The sequence below is a fragment of the Ornithodoros turicata genome, chromosome 7 (assembly GCF_037126465.1).
Source record: "Ornithodoros turicata isolate Travis chromosome 7, ASM3712646v1, whole genome shotgun sequence".
NCBI classification, from domain to species: domain Eukaryota; kingdom Metazoa; phylum Arthropoda; class Arachnida; order Ixodida; family Argasidae; genus Ornithodoros; species Ornithodoros turicata.
The window spans coordinates 54,652,426-54,675,766 of record NC_088207.1 but is presented as its reverse complement, the minus strand read 5'-3'; the positions used below and the strand labels follow the sequence as shown (position 1 = coordinate 54,675,766).

At 45.6% G+C, this 23,341-nt stretch overlaps 1 protein-coding gene across 3 annotated transcripts in view; it reads left to right on the top strand.

Annotated features, from left to right (window-relative positions):
- LOC135401584 (anoctamin-4-like) overlaps nt 1-21,564 on the top strand; it is a 43,985-nt gene extending 22,421 nt beyond the window's left edge. For all 3 annotated transcript variants that reach the window (XM_064634083.1, XM_064634082.1, XM_064634084.1), the window contains 21 exons: nt 1,580-1,686; nt 1,960-2,015; nt 3,207-3,263; nt 5,862-5,926; nt 7,906-8,040; nt 8,444-8,549; nt 9,168-9,228; nt 9,763-9,845; nt 12,822-12,884; nt 15,338-15,412; nt 15,465-15,623; nt 16,837-16,873; nt 16,928-17,039; nt 17,411-17,465; nt 17,794-17,888; nt 18,068-18,204; nt 18,383-18,535; nt 18,592-18,644; nt 18,702-18,886; nt 20,064-20,169; nt 21,142-21,564. In XM_064634083.1, coding sequence (XP_064490153.1) covers nt 1,580-1,686; nt 1,960-2,015; nt 3,207-3,263; nt 5,862-5,926; nt 7,906-8,040; nt 8,444-8,549; nt 9,168-9,228; nt 9,763-9,845; nt 12,822-12,884; nt 15,338-15,412; nt 15,465-15,623; nt 16,837-16,873; nt 16,928-17,039; nt 17,411-17,465; nt 17,794-17,888; nt 18,068-18,204; nt 18,383-18,535; nt 18,592-18,644; nt 18,702-18,886; nt 20,064-20,169; nt 21,142-21,333 — 2,092 coding nt within the window. In that variant the 3' untranslated portion in view covers nt 21,334-21,564. The remainder of the gene's footprint in view (nt 1-1,579; nt 1,687-1,959; nt 2,016-3,206; nt 3,264-5,861; nt 5,927-7,905; nt 8,041-8,443; nt 8,550-9,167; nt 9,229-9,762; nt 9,846-12,821; nt 12,885-15,337; nt 15,413-15,464; nt 15,624-16,836; nt 16,874-16,927; nt 17,040-17,410; nt 17,466-17,793; nt 17,889-18,067; nt 18,205-18,382; nt 18,536-18,591; nt 18,645-18,701; nt 18,887-20,063; nt 20,170-21,141) is intronic.
- Nucleotides 21,565-23,341: the final 1,777 nt, after the last annotated feature.

The following is a 23,341-nucleotide window of genomic DNA, read 5'->3' as shown; positions in this document are numbered from 1 at the left end:
GGATCGGAACCGAAGCTGTACCGAACCAATTTGTTTTTGTTTTTTTCTCCCGTTGAACCGAACCGTAACTAAATAAAAAAAAATCAACGGTCAGGCGTAATGTGCATCGTGAGAGATCGGAACGTTGCCAAACAAATTCGAAACCTGAACAAAGCAAAACTGCAAACCAAGTGTGTGAGGTATTTCATATTTCCTCCTTCGTATTTCGTATGGTATAGTCTAAATTACCTCAGGCAAAACACTGAGTAAACTGAGGGTTGTTATAATATCTCCTCAAGAAAAAAAAGGGGAAAATAAAGAAGAAAGAAAAACAACGAAACGCCCAGGAATGCTCGTGAAGCAGCACATTACACACTTCCGGAAAATATGTGGTCAGAAACGACAAGAAGCGCTATTGGTCGTGTTTTATTTTTCTTCTTCATTTTGACAGCTGTAGGCTTCCTTGTACGCGATTTTGGTTGTCCAGCAACCCGAAGTTTCCATTTTAGGCTGTGAAAATAACGACCAGTCCCTGAGCAGGATGTAACAGGGTGCATACGATGAGTGAACTAGAGAGTACCGTATGCTACCGTAACGTTGCGCCTGAAATGCACATCTGTAACACGCAATGTTGCTGTGAACCACTGCTGTGTCGGCAATAATATATTTGTGTTATTTGAGAATCGAAATGATGTGCTTACTTTTATTTAACCCATGACAATCTGCCCAAAATTCACTTTCCTGAACCGGTTCGAACCGATATTTTGCGCTGCTGCGGAGCTAAGCCCGAACCGAACCGAAACAATAACGGTTTCGATCGCTGATTACGAACCGAACGATCATATCCTCAGAAACCTCCGAAGGAGGGAAAGGGGAATGAGCGAAGGTTTAGCAGACATTTACTCATCGTGGCAATCTCCCAAGACTCCCAAACAGCCACCGTTTCAGTTCGTTCCTCTCTGTACGCAAGTTTCAGTGATACTTCTGTTTTGCGTATACAGAAAGGAACGGTTGTTCTTACAATCTTGGAAGATTCTTGTGTTCGTGTATTCACACGAGCGACATTCCCCCAGAAATGGAAAACTCGAAAAGCGCCATAGCTTTCTACTGTCACGTGAGCACGAGCGCTGAACGTCGTGTCTTCACGTACGCTGCTAACCGTGGTCGAATATCCTGCTACACAACCACAAGATATTCCGTAGCAGACGACAGGAAAACACGCTGACGGTGTCGTCTGCTAAGTGTCGTCTGCTAAGCACGGAGTACGCCACTCTCGACATTCCGCCCAACATAACACGGGACGGAACTTGGGCTCTGTGAGCATGTGTTCTCGCTTTTTTCTTCCACTCGAATCTTCTTTGAAGATGTCGCTCTTGTGAATACACGGTGTGAGTAATCCCTCGCTCATTCCGCTTTCCCCCTTCGGAAGTTTTTGGGGATATATACGTATAAGCGTTCGGTTCATAATAAACAGTTGCCGTGTTTCTTATTGCTCTTCCTTGTCTCCGGTTCAGTATGCACCAGCTTTCGGCGCTCTGTCACTTCTGTCGATTAAATAGAAATCTAAACATGAATGATCACTGTTATTGCTCTGTTGCAGCTTCATCATGTCCAGCCGTGAGACCTTCTTCTCTCAAGCCCAGCGAAGTCGAATCACGTGGGAGGTACTCATGAGGGCTTCGTTCGATGCGCAAGATCGACAAAAAGGTACCTCTTAATTGGTGCCTCGATGGTACCAAGCTGACGTCACTTGGCGTGGTTCAGCTCGTGTATACCATCAAAATGCCGCCTTTTTTGGGTAATGTACCGCGATATATGAGTTGAGGTGAAAGAAGGAATCCACGGGTTTTTCTCCATATGTTAAACATGAAATTATTATTTCAAAGATTTTCTGCGCATCTAAACATTTTGTGATATAAATGCAAATTTACCGACTCTCATCAGTGCCACTGTTGTGTATTGACTCTAGCTTGTTTTCAGGCATTTACAGGCTGCTCAATGATGGAGTTTACCTCGCTGCCTATCCTCTGCACGATGTGAGTTCACCAGGGTTGAAATTACCAATTCACGTTGTGCAAAAGTGAACCAGTTAAACTTAAACTCTATCGTTTGATTCTAATATCACTAGCGAGCTTCTTGTATAAGTGTTGTCCTTAACGTGCCTCTGTCACGTAGATAAATGCACACCATTTCATGTTGGTGAACTCGCGATATGAATTCGGAAACATCCTATCCCTGGTTCACGTTAACTATAATGCACATTGCGAGAACACGTTTTTGTTCGCTTTATTGTACATATACACGGCATGCGCGCGAATTTTCTACATGAAATGACTCAGGTTAGGCTAACCTCAGGCAGTGTTGTGCGTAGCGGCGCTACTTGTAGCGGCACTACTGTAATCGCTACTTGTTTCAGTAGCGGAACTGTAACTCCGCTACATTTGTTATTTGTAGGGGGAAAGTAATTTCCGCTACAATTTTGAGTAGCGGAACCGCCTCCGCTACCGCTACTTTTGAGGGAGAAAGCAAAATAAATTCGACGCTATAGAGTACGTCCACTGAACTCGCTGTCAGATCATGTAAGCCCGACTCAAAGAAGTCGAGCCGCGGCCGTCGCTCAGCCCTGCACTCTTAAAAATGAACTTCACTTCATAGGACGCTCCTAGCCAACCCTTATCTCGAATGATATCGTTATCTGCCCTGATTTGTTGAAAACAGGGGGGGGGGGCGTACGCCATTTCCGTGACACATATGCTGTTCATAACTGTCACAGAAAAGGCGTACGCCCCGTGATTTCAACAAATCAGGGCAGATAACGATATCATTCGAGATAATGGTTGGCTAGGAGCGTGCTATGTGGTGAAGTTCATTTTTAAGAGCGTGAATCTGGCAGGCGTATATATGGCACATATTCATAGTCCATCGGCGAAAAAGTAGCTGAAGCGTAATGGCGCTACATTTTTTGGTAGCGGTACCGCGCTACTTCGTAAACTTGTAGCGCCGCTAGTATCGCGCTACTTTTAGGGTAGCGGTATTTCGCTACCTAAATTGAGTAGCGGGCACAACACTGACAGCAGGTGAACACTCTGCGCCGAAATATTATCGCACCCCAGACCCAGAGAGAAAACTGACGAGGAATCCAAACAAGGTTCCAGAACAAGATTCCTCCCGTGCTAGGCGACGAAATATTTCCGATAGAGATAACTACCCGGTTTTCCAATTGACAGGGGCCTTGTGGAAGCGGTGCCTTCGACCCTGTGACGGAAGTGAGGACGGAACGCAGGGTAATTTCTTTTGGCTTTTTATCCACACCGTTCTCTGTACTGCTTACTGTATGGAGTGGATTGTTCCAAGCTGTGCATTGACGTCGCTAGTAGATGCTCTGAGAAGAAGTGTTACATTCTGAAAATGGAGGGGCGGCGGGAAGGCGTCAGACGAGGAATACGAGCTGTGTCAGCGTGGTGGAAGTTGCACAAATGCGTGCGTTTTATGGTACCGCCGATAAATCTGCGTTTTGGAGTGTATTTGGCTGTCCCGAGAAAGCGTCCAGAAAGCCCAAGCTGGTATGACAATCGCAGCTGATAGATATCCCTTGAGTAATGCCAATGAAAAATGTGCGTCCCGTAAACTACACTCTTAAAAATGAACTTCACCGCACCGCACGCTCCTAGCCAACCATCATCTCGAATGATATCTTTATCTGCCCTGATTTGATGAAAACAGGAGGCGTACGCCATTTTTGTGACACAAAAAAGGCGTACGCCTCCTGTTTTCGACCAATCGGGGCAGATAACGATATCATTCGAGTTGATGTTTGGCTACGAGTGTGCTATGCGGTGAAGTTCATTTCTAAGAGTGTAGAACTTGGCTTCTTAAATTCAAAGAAATGTGACTTTTTCTTCCTGTACCCTGGGTAAACCGATTAAATAAATGAAATTAAATGTATTTGACTCCAAATAGCTCTCCTGTGAGCGCTCGAAATTTGTCGTGTTCCTAAAATTATCCCTGTTTTGCCGTGCACTCTTAAAACATAACTTCACCGCATAGCACGCTCCTAGCCCACCATCGTCTCGAATGATATCGTTATCTGCCCGGATTTGTTGAAACGGGAGGCGTACACCTTTTTGTGACAATTATGAACAGCGTAAGTGTCACAAAAAGGGCGTACACCTCCGTTTTCAACAAATATATGGCAGATAACGATATCATTCGAGATGATGGTTGGCTAGGAGCGTGCTATGCTGTGAAGTTCATTTTTAAGAGTGTGGATTGCTTGATATGGGGCGCTGTGCAACGTGTGCAAGTCTTATTTGATGTCCAGCGTATGAAACTTTAAAGGAGCATGGAAAGACTCGGGAACAATTATGTCGGGAGAACTGCACTCTTAGAAATGAACTTCACCACATAGCACGCTCCTAGCCAACCATCATCCCGAATGACAACGTTCTCGCCCCTGATTTGTTGGAAACGGGAGGAGGAGCCTATTTTGTGGCCATTATGCACGGCACAAAATAGGCTCCTCCTCCCGTTTTCAACAAATCTAGAGCGAGAACGTTGTCATTCGGGATGATGGTTGGCTAGGAGCGTGCTATGTGGTGAAGTTCATTTTTAAGAGTGTGGGACACACATTCGCACAAAAACTACAAGTGCATCGTGTGTAATCCTGGAGCGCAAGATACACTGTTAAAACATAACTTCACCACATAGCACGCTCCTAGCCAACCATCATTCCGAATGATATCATCATCTGTGCATTGATTTTGTGAAAATGGGAGGAGGCGCCTATCTGGGACCGATTATCTTTGCCCAGATAGGCGCCTCCACCCTGTGTTGAACAAATCATGACACAGAATGATATCATTCGGTATGATGGCTGGCTAGGAGCGTTCTATGTGGTGAAGTTATGTTTTAGCAGTGTAACTTTCGAACTGATGGGTCCTCTCCTCTGCAACGTCATGTGCCTCCTCGCCAATGCTGAGGCGAGCGCCTTGTTTTGCACCGCCCGTCCCGCGTCTTGATTGTTCACTCTCGCTAGCAGATCATACTTGGTGGCCAATAAAAAATTAAAATAAAAATAAAACGCACCTGCCGTCACGAGACGCGAGGAGCCGCTCTCTTGCGAAGCAATTTTCTCAGTATATTCGCACTTGGTTCCGCGACGGTTCCTAAAGATAGTATGCTCATATGACGTAGTAAAAAGATACATGTTCCAATTCCCTTTGGGTACTTCGCATTGGGTACTTTGATGCTCTTTTAGGCTGTACTCGTTGAACGAGTACGTAGAAAAGGGGCCTAATATCTGTTTCCATTGACACGCGCGCGCATTTTCCATTTTTACCCTCCTGTGGCGCGTCAATAATTTGCAGTACAGTCGTGAATTGTTTTTGAAGTACATTCCAATATTTAGATGTCATTGCAGCAAAAATATTGAAAAGTGAATGTCTTGTTGCATGCATAGGTTATATTAGGTATGTACACTCTTAAAAATGAACTTCACCACATAGCACGCACCTAGCCAACCATCACCCCGAATGACAACGTTCTCACCCAAGATTTGTTGAAAACGGGAGGAGGAGCCTATTTTGTGCCGTGCATAATGGCAAAATAGGCTCCTCCTCCCGTTTTCAACAAATCAGGGGCGAGAGCGTTGTCATTCGGGATGATGGTTGGCTAGGAGCGTGCTATGTGGTGAAGTTCATTTCCAAGAGTGTAGCTAGGGTCTTGACTGCAGATTGCGAGCGACTGGTCCACTGCTACATTGTACTCGTAGATGACACTCCATAACGAGGTTTCCGACGCTGACTCCGTCTGTTCAACTAGTCTGTGTGTTTACATGTAAGCACTAACTGAACTCGATTTAAACGGACGTTTTCTTTCTTTAGATCCTGTACAGCGAGTGGGCCCGACCGGCTGCCTGGTACAGACAACAGCCACTTCATCTTGTCAGGTGATTCTTTGTTCGCAAAACACACACACACACACACAAAACACGATCCTGCAGGGGGCATCAACATTTACAGATGTTTGGTGAGTGGCGCAACCACGGACCCCAGCCCCCAGTCGCAAGTTGTTGCCTATCGTCTGCACTCTTAAAAACGAACTTCACCGCATAGCACGCTCCTAACCAACCATCATCTCGAATGATATCGTTATCTGACCTGATTTGTTGAAAACAGGAGGCGTACGCCTTTTTTGTGACACTTATGCTGTTCATAATTGTCACAAAAAAGGCGTACGCCTCCCGTTTCCAACAAATCAGAGCAGGTAACGATATCATTCGAGATGATGGTTGGCTTGGAGCGTGCTATGCGGTGAAGTTCATTTCTAAGAGTGTGGTGTGGCGCATTGTGACTTTAGTTGTTGCCACGCCAAACAAAACTCCAGTCAATCATCATCTTCAACAAAACGGGATAATATGGAGGGAGAAAAATGTGCGAAGTAATGTTGTTTACATGTTGTTTACAAAGCATTGCTGGGGTCACCTCTATCAAGGTGGTAGATTAACAGACATAGCAACGAACAATTACAGTCGACCCCCGTTTATCCGGACTTCATTTATCCGGATCCCGCGGTATCCGGACAAAAGGCACGGGAACGGATTTTCCACCATGTATTTTGTTCTCGTTTATCCGGACTTCAGCTTCCGGACTCGGACAAGAATTCCAGGGAACGAAAGTCGAAAAGTCTTGTAATCCAGCTTCAGTTATCCGGACTACGGTGAGTAAGAGGAGACGCTGACCCCGCTTCGTCACCCTTTTCGCTGTGTTGGGGTTATTCCCGTCACACGTCAGGGACCTACATTCCTCCATAGGGGAGACAACTGTGCACGATGACCCCCTTTTTCTATTTGTGTGCGTTGGGTCACATTGACCAGTCGAGTCATTTGGAAATATCTCGAGCAACTGTCCGGTTCTAGAGGGGAAAACTCCAACCCGAGGGCCTGCTGCTTACGGCCCGTTGGCCGATGAAGACATTCCCCTAGGTTAGCTGCGATCCCTGATGCAGACACTCACTGCGACTGCCGTACATGATGCTGCGGTTTCTGACTACATTGACGTTGATAAGGATGATGACGCCTGTGCAGCTATGACTGATGACGGTGTGATTGCTGCTGTTGCCTCCGATGATGTGCAGCAAGACGGTGTCGATGACGCCAGTGAGAAACAATGCTCCGACATTGACACTTTGCGTCCGCACTGACATTCTTCGAGCAGCGCAACAGCGTGGCTCATCTCTAAGCAATTATCAAAAGTTTGCAGGAATCGAGTGCCTACACTACTATGTAACAACTGTCATTGACGAGATTTCTGTGTTTGAATTAAACCTTGCTCTGTAGGACGTTTCTATTCGGTCGTTTCATTTATCCGGATGCCCCGGTATCCGGACGATTTCGCCGGGAACGGCACCGTCCGGATAAACGGGGGTCGACTGTATTTTGAAATCGTTAACTATTCTCTCTATGGAAAAGTGGAAAACCTCTTAAGAGGATTTCCACTTTTCCATAGAGGTTTTCCACAGAGGTTTTCAGTACGTAATGTTAAGAACTGCATGCAATTATTAGATGTTGAGAATCTACGAAATCTAGAAAGTTAATGTTGAAGGCGTAGGTATACGCAAGTGAGCTGGTGTAAGCTTCCCACGCAGAGTAGAGATCTAGTTACATGTGAAAGGGAACGATGATGACGCTTAGGGTTTTTATGTCGCATAAGCAACAAGGGGAACTGTTTGCAGACGAGATATTTTTGCATAATGTAAAACCCTGAGACTAGGGAACACGAAGGGTCAGACACAAGACGAAGTCTCGAGAGAGACTCTGGGTCTGTCCCTTGGTGTTCCCTAGTCTCGGGGTTTTACATTATGCTGTGCATCATCTTCACCAGCTCACTTGCTTCCTAGCCATTTTTTGATTGAGATATTTTTGCGCAGGCGTTATTTTGGTGAAAAGACTGGACTGTACTTTGCCTGGCTGGGCTTCTACACCTCTATGCTGTTCCTGCCAGCCTTCATTGGTGTCATGACCACATTTTACGGCATCTCGGAAATGACCAGCAACACTCCTACGTACGTATATTAGCGTAGCCTTTCACATAGAAGCCGTCCATTGAACTTTCACCTTCGATAGGGTGAACCAGTTTCTTCTTATTTTCTTGTTTGGTGCCACGCTAGTGTCCTCTTTCGCTCTATGCAAATATTCCTTCTCGCGTGATGAGCAGTCTGACGTGATCGTGAACGTCACCGTCCGCCATAAAAATGGCTGTGCCGTAACTTTTTTTCTTTTGACCAGATAAACACATAAGTTGTGGCGTCTCGTACCGCTATGGCCACACCCACACGCAGGAATAAGCATGAAGTACCGTACACTGCGCATTAGTTTCACAGGCGCTCTGGAGTTTTGTGGCTGTCGCTGTAACGATATTCTAACACCTTTCCATATAGTTTTCTAATAGTGTGTCCTGTCTTGCAGGAAAGAGACCTGTGATCCTCACATTTCTGGGAACATAATATTGTGTCCTGGCTGCAAAAAGCGCTGCTCTTACGACTATCTGTCCTCCAAGTGCACCTTCAGTAAGGTACGTCCACAAAACACGCCTTCACTCGGGTCAGAGACCCAGCAGGAAGGGTTGACCGAAATTCAAGCCACGTACCTCCATTCCAACTGAAATTTAAAGGTACGGTAAATCAGCAGAACAGACAGATTGTGTAGTTAACAGCTTTTTGCTTGTGAACAGCACATGGCAGGGAACGCTAAATCACCTCACAATAAGCTGTGGAAAGTACACTAAAATTCGCTTATCCCACTGCGCAACGAAAAGTCGCTAAATGTACGCTCTTAAAAATGAACTTCACCACATAGGACGCTGCTAGCCAACCATCGTCCTGAATGACAACGTTCTCGCCCTAGATTTGTTGAAAACGGGAGGCGGAGCCTATTCTGTGTCATTATGCACGGCACAGAATAGGCTCCGCCTCCCGTTTTCAACAAATCAGGGGCGAGGACGTTGTCATTCGGGATCATGGTTGGCTAAGAGCGTGCTACGTGGTGAAGTTCATTTCTAAGAGTGTAGTGATACATTGGACAAAGTGGGAACACTACTTACTAGTGCGTGCTGTGTCCGTCCCGTAATGCGGCTGTCCCTGCAATGCATCGGGTACAGCAAAATAAAATGCTCGTATTTCTGCTCTTTCAGATTGTCTACCTCTTCGATAATCCAGCCACAGTTGGTTTTTCCATTTTCGTCGCTCTCTGGGGTAAGTTGATAACTACTCTTCAGTTTAATCGACGCTATCTTTCGAGACGGTATCTTTGAGGTATTTTTTGACCGTTACCGCTCATGTGGTGTAGCGCCAATTCCGTGCTCAGACAGAACCCCTGAGAGGACATAACGATGTGCTCCCGCTGCTAGGAGTGGAACGTCTGGGACATTCCTAGGGTCACGATGAGTATAGGAAAGCCCCTGTTGAAAATATTACTTCTCTCATCTGTCGAGCTGAGCTCTTTTACGCTCTCCTCGATTTTTTCCCCCTCCCACCATGCGTAGAATAAGAAACATGGAGCATGGCAGTGTTTCACAGTGATAGCGAAAGTGAAAGGTACACGCACCGACAGTACATAGGAAGGCGTGTGACACGGGTGAATATGGGCTGAACTGCATTAGTGTGACAGCTGAGAGCTCTAAAAACGTCCCAGAGGCTCCACGGTAGTTCCCATGAATTGGCGCTTGAGCGTGAATGAGGAAAGAAGAATTACCCTAAAAGTCGAATGTATTTTTGATTGTGTCACAGCGACGATATTTATTGAGCTGTGGAAAAGGAAACAGGCAGTTCTCGGCTGGGAGTGGAACCTCACGGACGTCGATGCAATCTCGGTAAGAGCACCCACAAAAGATTTGCTGCACAAATAAATTGATGTTTTAGGATAAAGATATTTAAGAATTTGATAAAATGTATTGGTGAACATCGATAGAGAGCATAAAAGAACTGGTGTTCTGAGGCTGGAACAACATAGAAGGGACAAATACATATACAAAGCCTCAATTTGCCTAAGAAAATAACGATGAAAGATGAAAGTCACTGAAAAGGTTAGCCAGCTGGTTTGTCCCTTCAGATGACACACCCTGGAAGTCGCTGAGAAGGCGTGTTAGCTTAGCTCAATTGGTAGAGCCCTGGACCGGCAATCCAGAAGATGTGGGTCCTACAGCTGGCTAACCTTTTCAGTGACTTTCATCTTTCATCGATAGAGAGTGTGTGTTTGCGTTTATTTTTTTATTATGTGGCAAATGTGTGATTGCACGGCGTAGTTCTAGAGGGTTCAAAAGTTGTCTTTTGACTTGTTTTGTTCGTGTACTAGTTCATTTGCTGTGATTTATTGTCTGTAACAATGTGTCTTTTGCTGCTGTTGTGCTGGATCCTACACAGAATCAAGTACGTACAGCTATCACAGTTTTGCACGTTTCCATACACCGGGTTGCCATGACGACCTGATGGCCTCACATGCGCTCAGACTTCACTTAGTGCGCATCAGTAGTATAGGGAGGGGAGGAGTGTTCCCTACACTCTTAAAAATAAACTTCACCACATTGCACGCTCCTAGCCAACCACCATCCCGAATGACAACGTTCTCGCCCCTGATTTGTTGAAAACGGGAGGAGGAGCCTATTTTGTGCCGTGCATAATGGCACAAAATAGGCTCCTCCTCACGTTCTCAACAAATCTAGGGCGAGAACGTTGTCATTCGGGGTGATGGTTGGTTGGGAGCGTGCTATGTGGTGAAGTTCATTTTTAAGAGTGTACCACTTTGCTCTACCTCGACAATCGGACCAATGACCTCTCCGCGACGGTCACCGTGACGCTTTTTATTTAGTTCTTAAAAATTTTATTTTTTATTTTATTTTTTAGCCCCTATACTTAGTCTTCATAAAATTGATTTGCTTCTCCAAGTACGAGTAGGGATTCGTGTCCCATCAAGTACGTTCATGAAGCATGCATTTTTCTCATATTTTCATGTTTTCTCAATGTGCTTCAATGATCACTTGACTCCATGGCGCAGTATGTCTACAGGGTGTTTGCTCTAACGTGTCCAGAAATCATATCTAAAGCGAGCGATAAAAGAAAAGCAAGTGGTACGTTTCTGCTACTTGAGTAAGAAACATGTACTTCTTCACTAGTATAGCACCTGCTTTTCAGTCAAGTAGCTGAAAAGTAGCGCTCGTTTTCTCTTTTGTCGCTCGCTTCAAATAAAATTCCTGGGCACGTTAGAGCAAACACCCTGTTTATCGATTCAGATTAAGAAAGATAAGAAGAATGAAGCACCTGAACTAATAAGATGACACAAGCTACTGCGAGCGCACTCACCTGACACATGTTTTGACCTTTGGTCACGTGCACTCTTAAAAATGAACTTCACCGCATAGCACGCTCCTAGCCAACCATTATCTCGAATGATATCGTTATCTGCCCTGATTTGTTGAAAACGGGAGGCGTACGCTTTTTTTTATGACAATTATGAACGGCATAAGTGTCACAAAAAAGGCGTACGCCTCCAGTTTTCAACAAATCAGGGCAGATAACGATATCATTCGATATCGTTATCGCACGCTAGGAGCGTGCTATGCGGGGAAACTCAGTGTGGTTTTCCAAGCCACCCAGTTGTGAAATAAGAATAACGGGGGAGCACTGCACGGGCTTGGCCCGGGTTCAGGGTTTTGAGCGTGGGCCCGTACATTGCCCGTCCTACGTCAGGCTCGAAGCTGTGTTACCCTTCTGTTAGTTAGCCATGGTTGACAGAGTTGGAAGTCATAGTTCCTAACCCTGGTCCTTGGATTATGTTGCTTTTCATCATGCATTGTTGCATGACGGGGCAGAAGGCAAAGGTTGACGAATGTCGACTGCGCCACTTGTGAGGGCTGGAGCATGGCAAGCAGAGACGATGATGACTAGAACGGCAGAGCCATACTTTATCGTGCACTTGCGCACTGCTTAACAGACTCACGACGAGCGACTCGCACCACGTCCCAAACAGGCGTAATAACAAAGACGATAAGAAGTGCTGATGACGGAATTACATGTTGTCGCCACGTGGCACCACCAGACCGTAACATTGCGAGTTGTCAACGCTATGTGACACTGATAATGGTTACTGCTACAGATGTTACCTTGTTGACATTACTACATCTCACACCTGGGTTCGGACCCCGGAAACTAGAAATTATTCGGGCTTGGGGCGGGTACGGGCTGGGTATGGAGTCATTGGGCCGGGCCCCAGCAGGTAAATCAAAGGAAGGCCGGGCTCAGCCTGCGCCTAAAAATGCGGCCCGTGCAGTGCTCTAAGTCAGACATTGCGTACATTGTGTTCTGGTAACTTGACGGTGACCTCACAAATATATCATTTTTAAATTTTCACCTCATTTATGTGCTCTGTTCGAGTCTTTGTGGTCTCTTATGTTCGGGAACTTACCTATCAGTGAAGGTGAGGGATAATAACTGAGACCCTAATTGAGATAATAATTGAAGCAGCCCTATTCTTTTTCTTTTTCTCGCGCTGCTACTCTGGAAGGCGTCGCAGGTACGTGATTTTGTCACTTGACACAATCAGTGTGTTCTACTTTGAATTGTGAAAGGCACTGAAGATGAACTCAGTCATCACAAGACTCTTCTGACGTCGCAGAATCGTTCATTTTTGGACACGCGCGGTTTCATGAAACTACAGGGCTACAGCGTTAAGAGGCAAAAATGAATCCAACAACAAATAATTGCTGTTCGCTGTCGCAGAACAGTATTGATGTCACTTCGTGTTTGTAATCTACTCGACCGCACTGGGATAATGCGTTCCATATTTTGTGCAGGAAATTGTCAATCCTGAATACGAAGCTAAGGCGACGGTTTACAAGTTAAATCCAGTCACCATGGTAGGTCGGTCGTCTCCACGAAAGTATGCGTGTCTTTTTATTATGATTTCTGATTTTGCAACATATTGTTTCTATTTGTGCTGGTGAATTCATAGAGAATTTGTAATTCTCAGAATGACTCTTCCTATCTTGCAACACTGTTCCTGCGTGGGCCTCTCCAAGGTAGACGTGTGCGCCGATGGAACTTTGACGGGCGGCGGCGTCAGCGGTGCGAACAAAAAGTGGACAAACCGAAATCCTACTTCGCGAGGGCTGAGATACGTTTTCGCGTCCAAAAACGTGCGTCCGAAAACGGCGCGTCGTCCACGTCTGCGTACCGTAAATTCGCTTGCGACGGCAGCGCACCTGCATGCCTTCTAAAAGACGTGTGTGCGGCCGTGCCGCGCCGGATATTTTCGGTACGCCGGCGCTGTTTCCGAACCAGGGACCGGAACCGTTATTTTTTTCGGTTCCGTTCGGGTTCAGCTCCGCAGCAGCGCAAAATATCAGTTCGAACAAGTTTAAACCAGTTCGAACCGGTTCAGGAAAGTGGATTTGGGGCGATTGCCATGGGCAATGCATGGGCATCAGTAAGCCCATCCTTACGGTTCTCAAACAATGCAAATTGTTGCTGTCGTTGCCGACACAGCCGTGGTTCACAGCAACAGTGCGTGGTAGAGATCTACGTTTCAGGTGCAACGTTACGGTAGCATACTGCACTCTCCATGTGCACTCATCGTATACAACCTGTTCCATCATGCTCAGGGACTGGACGATATTTTCACAGCCCAAAATGAAAACTTGGGATTGCTGGACGACAAAAATCGCGTACAAGGAAGCCCATAACTGCCAAAAGGACATCCTCAAAACTGACACAACTGAATGAATGCAATTGCTGCGAGGAGGAAATACCTCGTGCACTAGGGTTGCAGTTTCTGTTTGTTCAGTTTCGTTCTCGAATTTGTTTTGCAATGCGGCTAAATCAGCTGTATAAATCGTATTTCCGATCACTCACAACGCACATTACATCTGAACCCGTTACGCGAACTGGAAACGGCCTAAATTTATATCGGTTCAGTTACGGTTCAGTTTGCCGCGAGAAAAAATATTTTGGTTCAGTTCATTTCCGGTTCAGCGAAAAATACGGGCTTTTAGCGGTTCCAGGTTCGGGTTCAGTTTCAGTTCCGATCCAGACCGGCGCCCCGTGGGCCTCGTCGCGCATTACAGCCCTCTCGCGAAGTGGAATTTGTTTTTGTTGATGCCGATGAGGGTAGGTTGCGGTTTAGTGCTGTTTTTGACTTGTGTTTGTTCGGTCCGCTAATGCCTCCGCCGCCGGCAATAAAATGGGCATGACGCCGCTGGTCGATCAAAGTTCCATCTGCGCACACGTCTACTTGAAGGCCACCTTCAGGAGGCCTGAAGGCTTCCTGGTCCATTGCTAGCGGACGAACGCTTGATGCGCGTAATAACTTCACGTAACGCGAAGCCAAAATTCTTGAAGGAATGAGGATAAACACATCATGTTAACGTTTATAGTTCCGCACATTGACCATGATCCACTATTGACCATGATGACATTGACCATGCCATATTGCGATACCAAGTGTAATGAATGCATGGTAATGCAATGTGAATATATCTTGCAGTGATGGCCACTAACTACTTCTACAGTAGTTTAACTATATAACTACTAACTACTTCGCGATGGAGTAGTCTAACTAGTAGTTCAACTACTTTTCAGGGAAGGTAGTTAAAACTACTTCTTTAACTACTGCAATGAATTTTAACTACATCTATAAGTACTTAACGTTGTCCATCAACAACAATCCCATTCTATAGTGTTCTTCGACACTTAAATATGAATCACAAGCAGTGATAAGAATGAATATTTATTAGTACACATGGACGGCACAATTCCTCTGCACCTCCGTTCTTGTCAACCAAGTAGCTCAAGGTAAAAATCGGAAGCACAATCGTGCCGCAAAATCTGAAGTACTCTTAAAAATGAACTTCACCGCATAGCACGCTCCTAGCCAACCATTATCTCTAATGATATCGTTATCTACCCTGATTTGTTGAAAACGGGAGGCGTACGCCTTTGTTGTGACAATTATGAACAGCGTAAGTGTCACAAAAAAGGCGTACGCCTCCCGTTTTCAATAAATCCGGGCAGATAACAATATCATTCGAGATGATGGTTGTCTAGGAGCGTGCTATGCGGTGAAGTTAATTTTTAAGAGTGATAGTTGGCGCCTGGAGTCACCTAACTACTATAGTTAACTACCCGAAATGGTAGTCTAACTAGTAGTTGCCACTACAGTTCTTAAAGTAGCTTATAACTACCTTTTAACTACAATCAGGTAGTCTAGCTGGTAGTTTAACTACATGTAGTTAACTACTGGCCATCACTGATATCTTGTGAAGCCATCTTGTGTCTCCATTGCATACTGATGATGAAATTCCTTCGTCCACAGCAATACGAACCTTACGTTCCGTTATGGGAGAAGATAGCCCGCATTTCTGGCGCCAACTCCGTTGTTCTCTTTATGGTAAGTTCCATTGGCTGCCTGATGAACACCTAACGCCCGTTTCACCCTGTAGATGTGCCTTGTGATCTGCACCGTTTTTGGCATCATCGCGTACCGCATCATACTGTTGGCGCTGCTGTCGCGTAACCAGAACTGGCGGGCTCTAGCCCACGTGACGACCGCCATCACTGCTTCCCTCCTCAACTTGGTCATCATTTTAGCTATGAATAGGGTAAGCGCTTCTAACGTGCTCCAGAGTACACTCTTAAAAATGAACTTTATCGCATAGCACGCTCCCAGCCAACTATCATCTCGAATGATATCGTTCTCGCCTCTGATTTGTTGAAAACGGGGGGCGTACACCTTTTTTGTGACAATTATGAACAGCATAGGTGTCACAAAAAAGGCGTACGCCCCCCGTTTTCAACAAATCAGGGCAGATAGCGATATCATTCGAGATTATGGTTGGCTGAGAGCGTGCCATGCGGTGAAGCTCGTTTTTAAGAGTGTAGCTGCAGAAATAGTAGCTTTTTATCCGGGGCGACCACCATCTTTTGTAGAGGGAGACTGATCTAAATAAATAAAAATGACATATCGCCCATATCATACACTCTTAAAAATGAACTTCACCGCATAGCACGCTCCCAGCCAATTATCATCTCGAATGATATCGTTCTCGCCTCTGATTTGTTGAAAACGGGGGGCGTACGCCTTTTTTGTGACAATTATGAACAGCATAATTGTCACAAAAAGGCGTACGCCCCCCGTTTTCAACAAATCAGGGCAGATAGCGATATCATTCGAGATTATGGTTGGCTGAGAGCGTGCCATGCGGTGAAGCTCGTTTTTAAGAGTGTAGCTGCATAATAGTAGCTTTTTATCCGGGGCCACCACCATCTTTTGTAGAGGGAGACGGATCTAAATAAATAAAAAAAGACATGCCGCCCATATCATACACTCTTAAAAATGAACTTCACCACATAGCACGCTCCTAGCCAACCATCATCCCGAATGACAACGTTCTCGCCCTAGATTTGATGAAAACTGGAGGCGGAGCCTATTTTATGCATTATGCACGGCACAGAATAGGCTCCGCCTCCCGTTTTCAACAAATCGGGGGCGAGAACGTTGTCTTTCGGGATGATGGTTGGCTAGGAGCGTGCTATGCGGTGACGTTCAGTTTTAACAGTTTTTGGCCATAGTCGTGACGATGCCCACTTGAGTGCGGCCAACAACGGCAAGCTACCTCGACACCCCCCCCCCCCCCCCCCCCCCTCAGTTTTAACAGTGCATAGAGCGTTACATTTCATAGAGAAGACACTGTCATTGGACGCTGGGAATGTCGACCATTTTCTTACCCGCTAACGCTAGCGGCACAGTTTTGTCGTGCATATCATGGCCTTGCTTGAACGTTGAGGGTGTTGTTGTTGTTGTTATTGTTTCAGGTTTACTGCAGAATTGCGACGCGTTTGACGGACGTTGGTGAGTGCAACGGACATGATGGTTTGGCCTCTGACTTCTTTTTAACCCACCCAGAGCGACCACGTACTCAGAGTGAATACGAGGACAGCTTTACCTTCAAGATGTTTCTCTTCACGTTCCTCAACACATATTCCTCGCTCATCTACATTGCTTTCTTCAAAGGGAGGTAACTATACGGTCTTTCATACACGCACAGGGGCAGGCTTCTTTTGAGAGCCACATTGACGTTATCCTATTTTGAGACAACTAGGACAAAAAAAAACTCATTCCCATATGTACGCTACGAAGGTATACGCAGCCATGATTCGGGGTAACATCATTCCGTCAGTTGGTTCGTTGGTCTCTTTCGTTCGGGTGTTGGATGGTACATTCAAGGACAGGGACTAGACCATATGGCCCGTATGTGTTCTAATGGGTGTCCTCGCGTATAATGGAAGACATGGTTTCCAATGGTTTCCACGGAGGGGCAAAATCGGTTGACCTGAGACGATTCTTGGTACTGTTCCCTTGTCTGACAGACTTTCATTTTCGTGCAAGGTTTAACGGCCATCCGGGCAAGCCGGGCACCCTCTTTGGATACAGCTTGGATACGGTGAGCGCAGATGAACCGTTATTCCTCCCAGTGGCGTAATATTCTCTTTTGCCTATCTCTTAACAAAGCACGTTTGTATAAAGCTAAGCAACAATTTTAAGTTGACCAATGAGATCATGTGGACCTACAAGGAAAAAACTGTCTATAACATGCCGTAATTGTAAACTTGGCGTTGATCCCATTGGACATGGCGTTTCGAATCGTTTAATAGCCAGACTTGGGAGGGACGTACTTTTTACGATAAACATAAGCTGAGCAGGAAAAGGTCGGCTTGGCTGTACCGTAAAAAAATGCATTTACCTGCACAAAATGTCTCTCTTAACTTCAGTGTGAAGGGGGCTGCCTGTACGAAGTTTGCGTTCAACTGGCCATTGTTATGGTGGGCAAACAAGTCATCAGCAATGTTCAGGAAATAGGGCAGCCGTGAGTATTTCAATACCTATAAGGGCATTTTCATGTCGTGGTCATGACCATGTCTGGTAAAAAGAGAGCTACATAACCCTATAATGTGCTCACTCTCCAACTCTCAATGGAGCAAACACTTACTGTAGTGTGATGCACAAGTGGTTCGCTATCATGTTTGCCACTTTCTGTGTTGTCAGGCTGGTGATGAACTGGTGGAGAAAGTCGAGGCGTCAAGGCCAAGGCAACAAGAATACCGCTCTGGCGCGCTGGGAGTTGGACTACGACCTAGAACAATGGACAACTCTCTCTCTCTTCTACGAGTACCTGGAAATGGGTATGTCCGTCCGACACGTTGAGTAAGACCTTCGAAAGTCGTTTTAATTTTGACTGCACCCAACGTGGTATTTATTGATTAACCCAACGAAACCCTTGTTTTTGTTTCCACAGAGTAAAGCCTAGAAAGATGGCTACTCAGATTTAGGTTTAAATATATCTCTATCACTTTTGTGCAGCGATCCAGTTCGGGTTCGTCACGTTGTTTGTGGCCGCTTTTCCCTTGGCCCCGCTGTTCGCTCTCCTCAACAACATCGTGGAGATCCGTTTGGATGCCTACAAGTACACGTCGCAATTGCGCAGGCCACTCGCTCAGAGAGTCTCAAATATAGGTACTATACCACTTCTCCCGATTTTCCTGTTTCTCATCCTATAGCTCGTGTTTCAGGAGCCTGGCAAGTGATCCTCAAAGGAGTTTCAATATTCGCCGTTATATGTAATGTATGTTATCGGCATTGAATGTCCTATAGAGGATGAAGGGGAGAGTATGATTTTCAGGCGTTCCTGATCGCTTACACGAGTGATTTCATCCCTCGCCTTTTGTACCGCCTGGTTCACACAAAGGACAATTCATTGCGGGGATTCGTCAACTTCACACTGTCCACATTCGACACGGCCGACTACGACGATGAAAATCGACCGGAGAATGCAACACTCGACGGCATCATCGTTAAGCAATGCAGGTACTCCTCCCTCTATAGCTATAGAGCTGCAGTCGCGGGCAAACACTGCACCAGGATTAGGTAATTTTTTTTTTACTGTGATCACACGTGAAGACCTCGTTAAAACATCGTCTATATGAGGTCATTTTCTGTTTGAGTGCTCCTTATTGAAATGCGGGAGCAGCTGCAGAAATACATGCAGTCTATACCGACGAGCAATAAATAGGGATGACATCCCTTAGCTCGTCTTGCACACTCTTAGAAATGAACTTCACCACATAGCACGCTCTCAGCCAACCATCGTCCCGAATGACGTTCTCGTCCCTGATTTGTTGAAAACGGGAGGCGGAGCCTATTCTATGCCGTGCATAATGGCACAAAATAGGCTCCGCCTCGCGTTTTCAACAAATCTAGGGCGAGAACGTTGTCATTCGGGACGATGGTTGGCTAGGAGCGTGTGATGAAGTTAATTTTTAAGAGTGCAGGCTTACCTCTGTAATACTCAGTGTGGCGAATGAGCTGAGCATGAGTGAGCAGAACTAATTCATGCTCAGTGTGATGAACAAGTTCAGCGTGAGTGAGCTGAAATGATGCTCAAATTGGGGTTGAACGGAGCATGAGCGAGTAACGCAGCAGTCTCATGTCTGATGTCATACCAGATATACCACTGCCTTACACATGTAATGATAACCTACTTCACTTTACCTTACTGCCCTCTCCTAACCTCATTTCACCCACACGTAAGCCCAACTTTCCTCATATCACGCTCTTCACAACGCAAAGATCTGTGAGATGAGACGACAAAATAGGATCAGAGGCAACTCCGTGAGCACCCAGAGAACTTGCAGCCTAGCCAGCGACGGGAAACCGAGCATGAGTGAGCAAAACGAAGAGCTGAGTCATGATCTCTGCTTACGGGTCATGTTGGCTGCATCTGTTATCTCATCTTCAACCCAAAGGGAATGTGTTGAGGCGCTGTGGGTCTGAGTCGTGGCGTATGAGAGTCATCGTACGTCATCGACTCCAGCGACCCGCATCGAGAGGAGGGTCCACTCTAGTGCTCCTGTGTTTGAATGAGGACGACGAGGATGACGTCAGAAGTATTTTCTTTCCAGTAGCTCGAGTCCAATAAAGGAATATAACCTATACTAAGAGGCCAGTATACCGACGATCACTTGAGCTTTTTTCTCTTCTTTAGGTATATTGATTACCGGGAACCTCCGGGTGCTCCGAATCAGTACGAACTGAGCCTGACCTATTGGCATATTTTTGCTGCTCGCCTCTTCTTCGTCGTCGTCTTCGAAGTAAGCACTGTTCCGTGCACTGTTTATTATTGAATCAAGCTGCTTTTATGCGGAACAGACTAGCTTTTGTGCCACCATATCGTTATTTTGAAGAGTTTTCTCATTCTGGGAGCAGCGTCAGTTTTTTTGTACAGCTTGGGACAAAAGTTTAGGGAACACTGGGTTGCCTCATTTTTCCGTATTGGAGCGACACCCTAGCGACAAACAGGGACATAGTGAGAGATGGAAAGGATAGCTGGTCACCCGTTTCCTGTTCCATCTCTTCCTGGTTGATAGCAGGAGGTCACACCGATGAAGAAATACGCAAGTACCGTTTTCCATTACACTTTTCTCTCAAGCTGTACAGGCTAATGGACGTCGTTTCGAGAGCCCGAGTGATAACAGTGAAAATGCAGCGAAATTATTCCCTCTATAAAGTTTGAAAACACAGAGCCGACAGTCAAGAGTTAGCCGTTCATGCCGTTGATTTGCACACTCTTGCCAGTGCGCTCCCCCCCTCCCACTAAAAAAAACAAAGTGAATAAGCCTCCATCGCCCACAAATACATTAGACCTGTATTACGACCAGACTTGTACGTAACATCCCAACGATGTCGACGCTGAGTTTCCTTTTTTTGTGTGTGTGTGGATATCTTTTTTTCTATATCTTTTTTCTATCTTTTTTTATATCGTTTTCTCAGATATCGAAAGTAATTGGCAAAGTAACGCGTTACTTTTCAAGGCGTTACTTCATTACTTTTTCTGGCATGCAATTTGTAACGGTAAAAAATTACTTTTTCGTACAAGGTAACGGTAATCAATTACTTTTTTTCTAGTAACGTGTACAAGTCTGATTACGACTGATACGCCTCTCTACGTGACGCGTCTCTTTTTCCACGAACTAGCTGCTCCCCCTCATGCAGTTCCTCCCATTGCTTTGGACAATTAAAGTGTGTGTCTCTCTAAGACCGGAATTGTTGTCCTGCTGCAACAGCACGTCGTGTTCAGCGTGACCGGCTTGGTGGCCGCCGTGATCCCGGACGTGCCTCGGTCGGTTCAGCAAAGGATCAAGCGAGAACAGGTTGTCACCCACGAGGTCTTCGTCGAAGCCGAAAAGCTTCGCAAGGCCAGTTCCCGCTCCAGCACCGCCGATCATACCACGATCAACGAGGACGTTCCACAGTGATCATATTCTGGACGCCAATCATTTCGCCATCAACTGTTTTTGTAACTATACACGCAGCGGAACTCTGCTGTTCAGTGTTCTCGGCTGCATCATCTAGCATTTGAATGTGCGGGATTATGTCACGTGATATGGTGACCCTCCCCGTAAATTGATCTCAATCGTGTTGTTGTTGTCCATGTATAGCGTTGGTGAGCGGAACAAAGTCACTCTGCGTATTTAATGTGTGCTCCACAAATGCTCATTTGTGACTGATTACGAGTTTATTATAAACGCACAATTATCAACGTGCGAAATATTTTTGTAACGGGGAACGGGCGGTTCAAGTATTACTGTTAGCCCGGACACATCATAAAACGAAGCTTGTGGATTCGGCAAGCAGGAGTCCCCTTCACCCAATGGGCACACCGGAATTTCCCGAGTCGTCGTGATTGGAGGGAATCTCAGCTTCCTACGCTGTTAAAACATAAGTTCACCACATAGCACGCTCATAGCCAACCATAATTCCGAATGATATCATTTGGTGTATTGATTTGTTGAAAATGGGAGGATGCGCCTATCTGGGACAGATTATCTTGTCCCAGATAGGCGCCTCCCCCCCCTGTTTTGAACATATCAGAACATAGAATGATATTATTCGGAATGATGGTTGGCTAGGAGCGTGCTATATGGCGAAGTTCTGTTTTAACAGTGTATATAGTCTGTCAATGTGAACGAAAACTACAAGGAGTTCGGCAGTAATTACAGCTTTCTCTTTGCGGGATATTCTCAAAGTGGAAATAGAACTGTCGGAATAAGTGACTGAGTGAAGGAGCAAGTTATTGTTCCGGAAGTGTGTGTATAATGATAGGGTAGAATTGCAATGATTGATATGGTTACAGCTATGAATATTAAATATATCATAATACATGTACATTATCAAGTCACCTCATTGCACCATCCAAGATCCCTGGCTCATAGAGTGAAATTATCACGTTCTGACAACAAAGAAATACCATATCGGAAATATTATCACTTCCTAACAGAAGTAATCGATTTTCCAGAAACGTAATTTGTTATAACTGGTTACGCTCAAATCTGCTATCTAACCCATTGGTTTGATGATTCTTTCTGACCTGTGAAATGATATCAAAGTGGCCGATAACTAATAAAGCTCATCTATAGGTGAAGATATAAGGAAATGCATTTGGAGCTAACCATTACGTGCTCTGAATTCATACACCATGATGGAAGTAGATCCAAGTCCATACTAAAGAAGGTATCCCCTGGACACTCTGACATTCCTCGAGATTAAGAGACGAACATAAAGAAAAGTCTCACAGCTTCTCTCGTCGCTTCTCGGACTTGCCCGTGTTTCTTCATTCCGTCTGCTGTGGTTCCTCACTGCATTACACTTTTATGGTCAATGTGTCATTTCCATAAGTGAGAGTATTTCATCACATGTCCATTTCAAAAGCTCTTTCTACCCTAGGCCAGTGGTTCCCAAAATGTGGGTTGCGACCCGCAGGGCGGTTGCGAAATGGCCCACAAACTACCTGCTGTTCTGTGTTCCCAAGAAGCGCGTTGCAGAAGACCCGGAGATTTTTCATAAATGACACGCGGGGTACGCGACGCGACGCGATGAATTACACAGCCTTGCTTTCACACGGGCTCGCTTTGACTTGTGCACGAGGTCCACTCACTCTCACTAGAGGCCACAGCGTCCATCGAGGCCAGACATGTACGTAACTACGTACGTAATCAAAATGCAGTATTTTAAATACTTTTTCCGTTGTTTTAGTACTCTACTCGATACTTTTTTGACTCTGCTCGATATTTAATGTATATATTTTTTGTATTTGCTACTCAGTGCTCAAAATACAAAATACGCGACGGGGTCGTTTATATACGTGCACGGGATGCAGGGCGGCGAATTTTGGGAACCACTGCCCTAGGCTATACTATACACAAAATGGTACGTATGGCATTCTGCAGAATGTTTTATCAGATGCCCCTGCATCTGGTAGATCTC